This window comes from Macrotis lagotis, chromosome X (genome assembly GCF_037893015.1).
Source record: "Macrotis lagotis isolate mMagLag1 chromosome X, bilby.v1.9.chrom.fasta, whole genome shotgun sequence".
NCBI classification, from domain to species: Eukaryota; Metazoa; Chordata; class Mammalia; order Peramelemorphia; family Peramelidae; genus Macrotis; species Macrotis lagotis.
The window spans coordinates 693790707-693804253 of record NC_133666.1 but is presented as its reverse complement, the minus strand read 5'-3'; the positions used below and the strand labels follow the sequence as shown (position 1 = coordinate 693804253).

The following is a 13547-nucleotide window of genomic DNA, read 5'->3' as shown; positions in this document are numbered from 1 at the left end:
ATTGCTGAAAATGCATTGTCACTGACAATTGATTATCCTATAATGTTGCTGTTATTGTGTACAATGTTATCTCAGTTCTGTTCTCTTCAGCATCAGCTCTTGAAAGTTTTTCTAGGTTTTTTTGAAATTTGTTGCTCATCATTTCTTGTAGAACAATAGTATTCCATTACATTCATATACCCCAGTTTAATTAACCTTTCCCTATTTCTTCCTTCCTTTCTTTCTTTTGTTCATCTTTTTAGGTTTTTTTTCTTTTGCAAGGCAATGGGGTTAAATGACTTGCCCAAGGCCACACAGCTAGGTCATTATTAAGTGTCTGAATCCGGATTTGAACTCAGGTCCTCCTGACTCCAGGGCTGGTACTCTATTCACTATGCCACCTAGCTGCCCCTTTTGTTCATCTTTTTAAAAAAATTTCTTTGGGATACAGACTAAGTAATGGTGTTGTTGGTTCAAAGGATATGCCCTTTGGGCATAGCTTCAAATTCTCTCCAGAATTCACAACTCTGCCAACAGTACATTAATGCTACCATTTTCTGGTCATTTCTTTCCAAAGTAGGCTTGAAAGGGTTATTTGAGCACATTCTCACATCAGAACAGAAAATGTCTGAGCTGGAAGGGACCTGAAAATATAAAATATATATCACTGGGTCCCATAGCAGGGACTGTAGAAGGCAAAATATCACAATGCAGCTCCTTTAGAATACAGAATGAAGGACATTGGATTTTGGTCTGTAGAATACAGAATTTAACCTTAGAACAGAGAATGTTAGAGCTAGAAGAGACCATAGCTCAGAGAGGGCATATCAAATGTCAGAATTGACCCTGGGATGATGATACTGATGATGTTTGTCTTTCATTCCCTGACATGCCACAACAAGCACATGGATTGGATTTGAGTGATACAGGGGTGGGGGGTGGGGCTGTGCTAAATCACCAGTCTCACTTGCTCCTCTGAAACCATCTGGGTCCAGTGGACTGGATATAAATTAGAACAACTGGAGATGACCCTGGATGTGAGACAATCAGGGTTGAGTTACTTGCTTTAAGGCAAGATTTGAACTCAGGTCCTCTGGTCTTCAGTGCACAATCTAGCTTCCTTGGCCCTGGGAAAACTTTAGCCCATAGAAAACAGCTCATTGGAACTGGGAGAGAATGTAGAACATAAAAGGTCAGAATTTTGGCACAATTTAGTTGGAGAGAGAAGAATCCCAAGGAGTAGGTTCTGGTAGAGAATCTATCAGATCCAATATCCCATGTGCAGGTGGGAGGTCTTCAGGCTTGAGGGGTGAGGGGGTTTGGTTTCAAGATCCTGCCATCTTGTTCTGTTTTCTCTGGGGTACAAGCTGGGGAGGAAGGTGAATTTAGTGGCGAACAAACCAAAAAAGGGCTTCCCTTCCTCGATAAGGTCTCAGGCATGGAGTCCTCTGCGTTGGCCTCTTTATCCAGCATCACCCGAACTGCTGAATGGTAGGTCGGATGCCAGATCAACACTGATCTGTGCAACCTATCCCCCCACACCCACACCAGTTCAGTGTCTCATGAACTTGTCTGCTCTGACTTGGCTAACTGACTTGGGTAGCTGGACCTGAGGCAGGGATATGAATTCTGCATGACTGACCCTCAGTAATAAGCTCATTAGCTCAAGTAATAACTTTGCCTGACCTCCTGATAATTAGTCCATTATGAAGTAATGCCTCTGCTTTCATTGGTCTTCTGGCATGTTCTCACAGTAGGGGGTGGTGGAGGTGCGTAGTTAGGCCTCCCCAGGGGGCTGGGGCTAGGACCTCAGCCAGACCCAACAGGCCCCCTCCCTGCCCCTGAAGTGTGCTGGGAGCATGGGGGGTGGGGTAGCATTGCTCTGCCCATGTAGTTCCTATGGAGGGGAGTGGAATAAATTCATTATTCTGGAAGAGGGGCCATATGCAGACCCTTCTCTTTTTCCCCCTCCTATTGCTCTCAGTCACAAAAGCCTAAACTTAGCATCAGAGTGATCCTTTCCCCCCAAAAAAGATGGGGTGTGAGTATTGGAGAACTTTTGGAGAGCTGGAGAGAGGAGAGAAGACTCATGCCCCCAATCTACAATACCTAGCTTTCCAGAGCCCTGATTCAGAGAACTTAAGTGATCTGCCAGAGAGCCACCCAGCTGACAAGTGGGTGACCAGCCCATGGAAGAACTGGGGATGATGTGTAGACTGGAGAAAAAAGAAAGTTTAGGGGAGCATGATCACTATAGCTTGCCACCGAGTGACTGATTGATAAATGTTATAAATGGCTCATGAATACTTAATCCAGAGTGATTAAAATATCTTTTATTAAGACATCTTTGCAAAGATGGGCCACCTCTCTTAAGGGGGGAGTGGCACAGAATCTGGAAATGCTAGGTCTTATATACATTTTAAAAGTCCTTCCCCTTTGTGCCAATCATTGGCTGGGTCACAATCTAATTGATGCATTCACCCCCATACATTTTTCCCCTCCCTGCTCATTATAGTAATGAGCAACTCCTTTCTTGAGCATGTGGATGCAGACCCCAGGTTAATTCAGAACTAGGTGGGGCAGACCTGATCTAATCTCAGGTTTTGATCAGGTTGACACTAAGTCTTTTGTCTTATACTCACATATCTGCCCATAAGCACCAATACAGATAGAACCCAGTCTTTGTAATGGAAACTTCACCTTCTTGTGGAACCCAAACACCTCCATATGCCTCTCAATAATGATGATGTTTGTCCTTCCTTCTTGAAGAAGACCATGATATCAGGAAGGTGATACCATGATATGCAGGTGAATTGGATTGGAATGAGGGGGTACTGTACTAAGTCTCCTCCGGAGCCATCTGGGTCCAATGGCCAGATATGGATCAGGACGACTGGAGATGAAACAGTCAGGGTTAAGTGACTTGCCCAAGATCACACAGCTAGTAAGTATCAAGTGTCTGAGGTAAAATTTGAATTCAGGTCCTCCTTACTCCAGAAGTGGAGCTCTATCCGCTACACCATCTGGCTGCCCCCTTTTATATAAATATCTTTGGGTATTTGTCAAATAGAGGGTAGAGTAGACTTACTGGTCCAAAGGGCACAACAAGGATCCTAAGGTGGAAGTTACAGAAAGGCCCAATGAGGCTGGACATCAGTCAAGGCAAACTTCTTAACCTTTCCAGTCAGACCTAAGGGGAATGCGCTGTCTCAAAAAGATAGCAACTTCCCTATCAAGGAAAATCTTGAAGCAAAAGCCAACTCCATGGTGGATTAGAATGGGAATTCTTGTTTGGACACAGGCGAGAGTGGATGCCTCTGAGATCCTTTTCAACTCTAAAAGCATTTGAGTCTCTGACAGGTCTGAGATGTGTCTTCTGGATCATTCAGTTCATTCTAACCAATATTTATTGATTGTCTGCTTTGACCTAGTTGATCAGAATACAAAGACAAACAGAAAAAAAAAATCCCTGCTCTGAAGGAGCTTACATTCCCCCTGGAGAAAACCAGCATATAGAAAACAAAATAGAAAATAGAAAATATACTGAGTAATTTAGGGATGTGGAAGAAGTACACATTTAATAAGAAGGGCATTTTTCTAACACTGGATTCCAAGGAGTATTCTCAAAGGGTAGGAGGAGAGTGATGGGAGGCCATGAAGGATGAAACTGAGGCTTGTTGTCCCCCACCAGGGGACAGAAAGCAACAGGCAGGGAAGGGAGCTTCTCAAACACTCACAATTACAGGGCTTATGATCAGAGCCAAAGGGTCAAAAAATAAACTTCCCTAATACACATTAGGGCAGCTAGGTGGTACAGTGGATAGAGAATTGGGTCTGGAGTCAGGAAACTTCCTAAATTCAAATCAGACCTTAGACTCAGGTCACTAGCTAAGTGACCTTGGGGAAGTCATTTAGCTCTTTTGCCTCAGCTTCCTAATCTGTAAAATAAACTGAAGAAGGAAATGGCAAACCAATTCAGTATTTTGGTCAAAAAAACTTCAAAAGGGGTCATGAAGTTTCATCCATAACTGAAAAATGACTGAATGACAATAACAGCACAAGGTAGAGAAGGAAGTTAGAGGGCAGGTTGTTTGTGAGAGATCTGAGTATTTAGTGGGTTGCAAACCCCATAGAAGTGATATGGGTGTTGAAAAAGTGAGTGTGATTTTTGGGGAACTCTAAGAGAGGCTGGGCTGCCCTCATCAGACTTCATCAGAATGCTTGTATTAATTTTCAGCACTCTGGTTTAGGACATGATAAGTTGGAGGGGTTTGGAGGTATTTGGGCAGAGACTAGATGTCCACCTTGCCAGTGAACATTCTTACTGAGATAGAAGTTGGGCAGGTTGACCTCTGAGACTTCCATGCTCTGGGAAGTGTTGGACCTGGGGCTGTTCGTCTCTACTGGACTGTTAATGAGCTGGAAGAATGGGCCAAGGAAGTATAAGAAGTTAATAAACTATTGGTCATACGTCAAAGCCTGTGGGAACTTCAGCCAGGGCTCTAGTAGGTCACAGGAGAAATGTGACCTGAGTTTGGCTTGGGGTAGGAGTGGGGGGGACCAGTCGGAGCCTCAGGCCATGCAGGGGGAGGACTAGGGCAGACCACCTCTTGTTGCTTTCTCTCTCTATCCTCATAGTCCCTGGCAGCTGAGGCCCTGCAAAGGGTACAACTACCTAGGATCTGAAGAGATGTGTGGAGAGCCAGGGAGCCCAGGGCCCTTCCCTCATGACCCACTTTCTCAAGGAACTTCATTTCTTTCCATCCTCCCCAGACCAATAATGCTGACTGGAAGAGAAATCCTATAGGTGGTCCCCAGGTTTGGGGGCTTCTGAAAAATTTGAGTCATCTCTGAATTGATTGGTGGTCCTTCCAAGAAGTGGATATGGGAAACAAGGAGGGCATAAGGGTTCTTGAGGAAAGGATACTGTGGAAGGCTGGACAGGGTGGAAACATGGACTTGGGTGTAGGGCACAGAGAGAAATGATGAATGGCGAAACAGGGGCAGGGGTCAGATAATGGGGGTAGATAATAGGACAGAGAGAATATGTGTGTAATTTATTAGGGGCAGAAATCTTGAATGAGGATCTTGAGGGCCAAACTCAGGCACAAGGACAGGGAGGGAATAGAAATGACAAGACCTGATTTTTTCCCCCATAGCACTTTGTGATGACAAATCACTTACTGTGTATTTCATTTGGAGTTGGGAATGGAGAGATCCAGTGGCCTCTTCCTGCTCAAGAGACAAGATTCTGTGATTCCAGAACAATCTTGTGGGATAGGCACTGGCGGCATCAGGAATCCTTTACGGACAGAGGAAAAATTGAAATTCAGAGGGGGAAGTGACTGGTTAAGGGTCACACAGTGAGCAAGGGCCCAAAGGGAAATTCAAACCCAGACTCTATGGGTACACTGTCCAGTACCACTCCCTTCCTCCTCCAGGTCCCTTATCAGCTCAGTAATATCGTACTCCCTTCCTCCATCACACCTCTTGTGTCTCTCCTCCAGCCACGTAGAGAGATAGACAGGGATATGCAGATGCATGATCCATACCTGAGAAACAACAGAAAGGGATTTAACTAGATAGTTAAATAGGTGGAAGAGAGAGGGAGAGACAGAAAGAGAAGTAACAAGAGAAATGGACACAGAGACACATTCAGAGGAGGGATTAGGAAATGTTCCAGCCCTTTCTCTAGGGTCCCTGTCCTTTTTTACACCCTGACCCGATAGAATCCTTGCCTTGGAGATCCCCCTCTCCACTTTTCTTGGCTCCTGGCTCCTCTTTCCTCTTTGGAATTCAAATCTTTTCTGCCAATGTTGGGTGAGGCAAGGAGGGACTAAAGGAAGGAAGAAGGGAGGAATGTGGAATAGGGAAACTGAAGAAGGAGAAAACAGAGAAGGGGAAGGGGATAGGGCTCTGAAAGGGAGGGATGTGGGGGTTGGGTCTGGATGTGAGGAGCTCAGAGACAGAAGTACATCCTGGGAGTGGGGAACAAGAAGGCTATGGAAGGCCCAAGAACCCAAGAGGAAGGAATGGGAGGAGTGGGGAGCAGAGCCACAATGGGAGGGTCTGCTGAAGAGGAGTGGGGGCCCTGAAGGTCAGGGGGAGCACAAGTTCCCTGAAGGGAGGGAAAGGCAAGTAGTCTTTAGTGGCGGCGGTAAGAGCAAGGCAAAGGGCAGAGGCTCAAGAGCCAAGGACCACAGGGCAGCTGGAGCTACAAGTAGAGCAGAGCTGTCCAGGGGCTCCTCCTGCTGGCCAAGCTGGATCCTAAACTCATGTAGCCCCATGTCTTGGGACCCGCAAAGCTGCTCCACTAGTCCAGGACCGACAGGTGGGGACTCCGGGTGGGACCCCCAGATGGCCCTGTCGGGCCTCAGCAGGACTGGGTCTAAGACCTCTACCACCAACCCCAGCTGCCAGCTTGGTAAAGGGAGTCAATGAAGATTCAAACACCACCCCTGGGTGCTGAGAATCAAAATCAAAATACTCATATTCCAACAATTTAAGGTTTCCTAAAGTGCCATTCTCAGGATCACCCTGAAGCAGGTAGTTCAGAGAGTCTTAGACCCCTTTCAGAGGTGAGGAAACTGAAGCTCAGGAAGGGTAAAGCTCTACTCAGGTTTCCACAGCTAGAAAGGAGCCTGTGTACAATTTTTTTTTTCTCTCTCTATTCTTGAGGTTTCTCATCTACTTGGGGGGGAGGTAGAGGGTTTGCTTACTCTTATGTTTACTCATAACATTCAATTTACGTCAATGTATGGCATGGAAACAATGTAGAGACTGTCAGACAGCCTTCAGTGGCGGGGAGGGAAGGGAGGAGGGGGGGAAATTGTAGAATTCAGAGTCTTGCAAAAAATGATGGGTACATATTACTATTGTATAGCATTGGAAAACAAATAAAATGTTAAAATGTTAGAAAGGAGCCTGTGGCAGGATAAGAACTCAGGTATCTTGACTTAGAAGTCTGGCCTCTATTAGGAAACCAATGAATGAAGAATACTAGGGGACAGAAATACAAGTATTTCCTAAGGGTATCCTGTGGGTCTACACCCCTATATCTATGACTCAGGAACCCCTATCCATGAATCTTTCTTCAGAAATTAGCCAAGGAATACAATGAATTCAAAGCCAAAGGCACCTATTGACATTGCATGACTTTGACTTTAAGATATTCACTTAGTTGTAGCCTTTTCATCAGGAATACTTGGGAGTCTTCTGCTTTTTTTTTTTAAGGTTTTTGCAAGACAAACGGGGTTCAGTGGCTTGCCCAAGGCCACACAGCTAGGTAATATTAAGTGTCTGAGACTGGATTTGAACCCAGGTACTCCTGACTCCAAGGCTGGTGCTTTATCTACTACACCACCGAGCCGCCCAGGAGTCTTCTGTTTTGTCAAAGGCTCATTTCCCCCACAAGGGTAAACTATCTCGGTTCTAAGTCTCTATCCTTTGTCTTCTAGAATATTGTATCTCAGGCTCTTCATTCCCTCAGAGTGGCAGCTGCAAATTGTGTGTGAACCTGGCTGTGGCTCCTTGGTACTTGAATTCTTTCTCTCTGGCTGATTGTGATGTTTTTTCTTTAACTATGAAGTTTGGGATTTTAGTTCCAGTGTACCTGGGGATTTTCACTTTGGGGTTTCTTTCAAGAGGTAACCATTGGATTCTTTCTCTTTCCATTTTGCCCTCTAAGAGATCTGGTAGTTTTAAGATTCCTTGAAATGTGATGTCCATCATGTAAAGATATGATATGAAATATGATGTTTAGACTAATTTAGGCTAATCATGGATTTCAGGGAGTCCAATGAGTCTTAATTTTTTTTTCTTCTGTTTTCCAGGTCAGCTGTTTTTGCTATGAGATACCATTTTCTTCAATTTTTAAAATGCCTTTTGACTTTAATAATTTTTTGTTGTCTCATGGAGTGTCTTCTATTTGACCTATTCAAATTTTCAGTAAGTTTATTACTTGGGCAATAGTTTCCCCCTTTTCTACTAAGTTATGAATTCTCTGACCAATTCATAGCTCTTATTTCTTTTCCATGACCTCTCTCCCTCCCTATAATTTCTTTTAAAAACTCTTTAAAAACTCTAATTTCATGAGTAGAACCAAGGGAACATTTTACATAGTAATAGCACTATTGTAATGATGGTCAACTATGATTTACTTGCTCTTATCAATACAACAACGGCCCAAGACAATTCCAAAGGACTCGAAGAAAAATACTATTTACCTCCAGAGAGAGAACATTTTCATTTCATTTTTTTTTTGCTTTTTTTTTATAACATGGAAATGTTTTGTATACTTTCACATGTGTAACTGTGTCATAGAGTCCTACAGTTTGCCTTCTCAATGGGTGGGGAAGGGGAGAGTGGAAAGGAGAGAATCTGGGAACTCAACCTGTTTAAAAATGTCAAAATAAATTATAATTTTTTAAAAAAACACACTTTAATTTCACTTGTAGGAATTTTAGATGCCCCACCTGTGTTTTGCTTTGAGACTCTGCCGCTATATAGTTTGTGATCCTTTTCTTCCTCTGGGTTTATGTTTTTATGCGTGGGCCTTTTTAGTGTTTCCTTATTTTCCCAGCTTCCTTCCCGACTTCGGACTTGATTTTAAGCTCTGCCCCTCGGGGGGTTTGCGGTGAGATTTTCCTTCTTCTCGGGGTACAGTTACGTTAATCCGGGCTCTCCAGGCTCTAGTTTGGGGGTCTGTCGCAGTGCAGCCAAAGGGTCCCGCGCAGGACAAGGTCCGAGGCTGCATTTCCGAGTGCCCCGGCCCGGCGGCCCCGCGAGCGCGGCTGGCTGGACACAGAGCCCCCTTTTTAGTCCGGCCTTTGCCGGAACTCGGGGATTCGGAAATTCTCCCGGGCGGCCAGTTTTGGGGTCGGCCGCGGCTTCCTCCCTCCGCCTCCCCGCCCGGCCGGGGCTCCCGGGCCCGGGGGCGACGTCCCTTTCTGCCCCGCCGTGGGGGGGGGTCTTCTCGGGATCCCCACGTGACCTTGAGCGGCCGCCGGATACGTCAGTCCCCGGAGACGAGCTGGGGAGCCCCGCCCCCCCGGCAGGCGGTCTGGGGGCCTCCCCGGGGGGCCCCTGCCCACCAGCGGGCGGATAAACGGGGGGCAGGGAGGAGAGGAGCGCCGAGCTTTACACACAGGGGAGCCGAGGCCCGGGGCTTCGGGGGCCCCCCGGGGGCCCCTCCCCCTCCGGACGGCCGCAGCTCCCCCTTCCTTACAAGCGGGACTGGCGCGGAGGGGGAAGGGGAGGGGCCGCGGCCTCGCGCCTGCTCAGTGGGCGCCCGCCGGCCTGCTGGAGGCGGGGCTAGTGCAGGGGAGGCGGGGCTAGTGCAGGGGAGGCGGGCGCCTGCCCTCTGCGCCTGCTCAGTGTGAACCCGCAGGACTCTGGTGGGGGTGGGGCTAGCGGAGAGGCGGGGCTAATGGGGAGGCGGGCGCCTGCTCTCTGCGCCTGCTCAGTGGGCCCCGAGGGGAGTTGCGGGCTGCTGGAGGCGCGCGCCGCGTGTTGCTAGGTGACACGAGGCGGGAGGGCGGGCCTGAAGCGCGCACTTCCGGGGATTCCCGGGCAGCGCCGGAAGTCTGTGGTTGCCGTAGCAACAGGCTCTCCAGGGGCTCGCTTAGTGTCGGGGAGGCCGGTCCGGAGGGTCCCCAGGTGAGGCAGAGGCGGCGGCCGGGGAGGCGACCCGAGGTCCCGGAGCGCCGCGGCCAGGGACGCGCCTGCCCCACTTCACAGACGGGGAGGCCAGAGCTCGAACCCGGGACCGGCCCCAAGAGATCCCCCCCACGCACCTGGCTGAGGCCGGCGGGATGGGGGGCCTGGGGCCCGGGGCCCTCCTCCGCGTCCGCCGAGCTGCCGAGCCCCCCGGGCCGGGGAGGGGAGGGGAGGGCGGGGCGGCCTGGCTGAGCGGCGCCGTCACTGCCCCCGCGGTCACCCCCCAGCGGTCACCCCCAGCGGTCACTCCCCCATCGGTCACTCCTAGTGGTCACTCCCCCATTGGTCACCCCCCAGCGGTCACTCCCCCATCGGTCACTCCCCCCCCGCAGTCACTCCCCCAGCAGTCACTCCCCCTTCGGTTACTCCCCCCATCGGTCACCCCCAGTGGCCACTCTCCCCATTGGTCACTCTCCTCAAGCAATCATGTCCCCCATTGGTCACCCTCCCATTGATCACTCACCCCCAGTGGTCACTCCCCCCATTGGTCACTCCCTCCCCCATCTGTAAAATGGGCCTGACCACACCCGGGGTCACCCTGCTGGGCAGGGGGTCGGGCTGGGCATGAGGGGTCCTGGCTCCGGGGCAAGGCTGCCCTTTCAGACCCTCAGGGCCCCCTGGACAGTGTGCAGAAAGGTCTCGAACTGCCTGTGGCTGCACAGGTGTGCTGGGAGCCGTAGCGCCCCAGGGTCGGGTCCTCTGGCCCGGCCTTCCCCGACAGCCCCCCTTTTCTTGGCTTGCAGAGGAAGGACCCCCAGCTCCCACCGCCCAGCGGTGCCCGCAGGCTGATGGCGCACCCTCAGATCTCCCAGTGCCTCCCTCCTGACATCGACCCCACCAAAGCCCCCATCGCCTACGGGCGCCGGGCCCTGCCCAAGCTGAACGAGGAGCTTCAGTCCGAGGATCTGCTGACCCGGCAGAGGGCCCTCATGGCCCTATGCGACCTGGTGCACGATCCGGAACACGTGTATGAGGCCATCAGCTTAGGTGAGTGCTCTGGGCAGAGCAGCCCAAGGCGCATCCCATACACACATCACACACCTGACTACGAGGACCTCCTACACTTCGGGGGAGCCCTTCTGAGCCCTCTGCCGCCTGCCCATCCCGCTTCTGCTGGAACCTCTCAGGGGCCTTCCCGGCTGACTGACTCCACTATGGTTCTTGTTTATATGGAACCCAAGGTCATTGCTGTGTCCCCTCTCCCCAGGGTCCCACACACTTCAGCTTCTTCAGGGTTGTCCTTCAGATGCTTGAAGACTGCTTGTGCCCTCATGTGTCTTCTCTTCTGTGTAAACTGCATCGGTTCTTTCATCCAGTCCCCCCTGGGCTGTTTCTACCTGGGCCAGCCTCTGGCTTGTCAAGATTCCTTCTGCAAAGGGGCAGAGAGAGCCCAGGCCCAAGAGTCAGGGGGATCTGAGTTCAAGCTGTTTGACCTTGGGCGAGTCACTTAACCCCATCACCAAATAAAAACAAAACCAAAAAAGATCCCTCTGCAAAGGTGGCTCTGAACTGACTGACCACCAGATTCCAGAGGTGGTGGCAGAGAGGACAAAGGGATGGGTCCAAACTCCTCTGTTCTTGTCCTGGAGAGTCTTGGGCTTTGTGGTTGGCTAAAATGCCCAAATCTTTGTCACCAACCTAGGGTCTGAGCCCCTGACCTAAGCCAGACCTCCCCGTCTTGGCCATGACTAGTTCCTCTCAGATTTGGCCCATCCCTCTCGGGATGCACATGCTTAGGGAACCACTCTGGCTCCTAGTTTGTCTTCTTGCCAGAACCACAGGGATGTCCAGGCAGGGAGGTAGGCAGGGAGGTAGGCAGGGAGCTCTCTGGGGAGCTGGCCCAGGATTTGGAGAAAATCACATGCATGCGATCCCAAGCTTGGGGTGGAGGAGGAGTCTGGGGAAAGCTAGAACATGGGGGGGGCAGAATTAGGATCCCAGATACAGTGGGTACCTAGGAGGATGGACTAACCATAATTCAGTTGAATATAAAGCTCTGTTCTGGGAAAGGTGAGTTTTTGAACCCAGGGTAGGATAGTTAGATAGCAGGTCCTATGGGAAAGAATTACTAATTTAAAGCTAGGTGGCACCTTGGAGATGATTTGGATGGTGAGGGGAATTGAAATGTGCTCCACAGGCAGAACTGAGTGGAGGGCAGCAGGGAAGGAACAAGTATTCCTTATGTGCATTCATGATTCTCCCATAGGAATGGGCCTGGTAAACGACGGTTACTCCCCTGATGGGAGATGGGAGGAAGACAGGAGGCAGACTCCGAGTGGGGTCTCCAGGAAGGCCCTAGGCCAGCAGCCAGAGAAGGGGCCTGCTCTTTGGACAGGAAGACCAAGGAAACATAAACCTATGCCCTATGCAGCCCAGCTCTTGAGGTGGGGCTGGATGAGGGGAGGATGCCCTGGAGGAGCTTCCCCTGGGCAAGATTGGCGAGGTCACTTTTTCTTTTGCCAAAATAGAAATAGATCATGTCTTGCACTGGCAATTGCTTACTTGATTAACTAGATAATAAGTAATGGCATTATCAATAGCCAAACATTTTTTAAAGTACTTCTTAGAGGCTGGGAATGGTTCTAGGCACTGAGGTCACATAGAATAGTCACTGTCCTTGGTCTAAGGGGGGAGAAACATGGAAATACATAGATGTGGACAAAGCTATCTGTAGCGAAAGAGAAGGTTCTAGGAGTGTAAAGTGGGGATGGGAGAGAAGGGAAGTGACAGAGTGGATTTCTGCAGAAAGTGGTCTTTGAGCTGAGCCTCAGTGGTGAGGGAGAGCATTCCATGTGAGGGGCACAGCCAATGCAAAGGCACGGAGGTGGGGATGGAGTGCTGAATGCGAGGAACAGAAAGAAGGAAGGCTAGTTGCCAGGGGGGTGTGTAGAACCAAGTAGAAGAAGACTGGAAAGGTAGGAGGGGACATTTTGTGAAGAGTTTGGAATACCAAGCCAAGGATTTGAGGAGGACTTGGAGAAGGACCAGTGGGGGACAAGGGATGGGAAGGAGGAGAGCCAGTATGGCAGTCACTTTGGCACCTGAGTGGAGGAGAGGTTGGAATGGGAAGAAACTTGAGGCAACCAGTTGTCCTGGGAAAAGATTAAGTCTAGAACGATGGTCAGTAATTGAACAATTGCCTGCCATGTTCCCCACAGGTCCAGGTCCATTTCAGGGCCCCTGCCATTCCAGAATCCAGGAGATAAGATTCCCTTCTTTGGATCAATGCCTGTGTGGTCCCAAACCCTGAAACAGTCTCTCAAAGGAGGATGACTTGGGATCGTCCAGTCATAGTGACTGAGGTGTCAGGGTCCTATAGAATCTTTCTGACTCAACCTTTAAAGTAACTTCAGGCCAACTCTGTGTCCCTGAGGATGTCCCCAAATTAATTTCTTCCCTTTGGAGCTCCTCTCATAACACCTGCCTTGTTGGTTTGGATGCAGTCCACATTTTTCCCCCAAGTCTGACCTGTATGAACTGGAATAACTTTTGTTCTCTCCCATAACCTCCAGAGGGGGGCAGAACATGGAACCTCCCATTTTCACGATTGTTTTCCTCTTCTTGAATGTGTGTCTCTAAAATATTCTCTAATTCTCTAAAATATTGCATATGCCTGTTTCCTTCACTCAGATCCCTTTATGATACCTTGATCCTGTATGGAGATAACTCAGGGCAATGGACCATCAGACAAAGAAGTAGCCTTGTTGGGTGAGACAGGACTTGGAAGCAGGAAGACTTGGTTCGAATCTCTCCTCAAATACTTTCGAGCTGTAGAACCTCTGGGAAGTAACTTAATCTTTCCCAGCCATTTTTTTCACCTGTAAAATACGGATCTAAGCTTGACTTTTGGG

The 13547-nt window shown here is 49.5% G+C and overlaps 1 protein-coding gene and 1 long non-coding RNA gene across 4 annotated transcripts in view; one reads left to right on the top strand and one right to left on the bottom strand.

Moving 5' to 3' along the window:
* Positions 1–2299: 2299 nt before the first annotated feature.
* LOC141501964 (uncharacterized) lies at positions 2300–9872 on the bottom strand. 2 transcript variants are annotated; one of them, XR_012472350.1, is made up of 4 exons: positions 8454–9872; positions 5467–5531; positions 5164–5281; positions 2300–2872 (listed from the first exon to the last, which is right to left on the bottom strand). It is a non-coding gene; the product is annotated as an uncharacterized LOC141501964 (long non-coding RNA). The 2 variants fall into 2 exon arrangements; XR_012472351.1 differs by lacking the exon at positions 5467–5531.
* Positions 9873–10185: 313 nt separating this feature from the next.
* The window catches only part of RSPH14 (radial spoke head 14 homolog), a 170996-nt gene continuing 167634 nt past the window's right edge, over positions 10186–13547 (top strand). Inside the window, exons 1-2 of one of the 2 annotated variants that reach the window (XM_074206431.1) lie at positions 10186–10358; positions 10440–10683. In XM_074206431.1, the coding sequence (XP_074062532.1) occupies positions 10485–10683 (199 nt within the window). In that variant the 5' untranslated portion in view covers positions 10186–10358; positions 10440–10484. Of the gene's footprint in view, positions 10684–13547 lie in introns of both variants that reach the window. The other variant, XM_074206432.1, reaches the window with a different exon arrangement.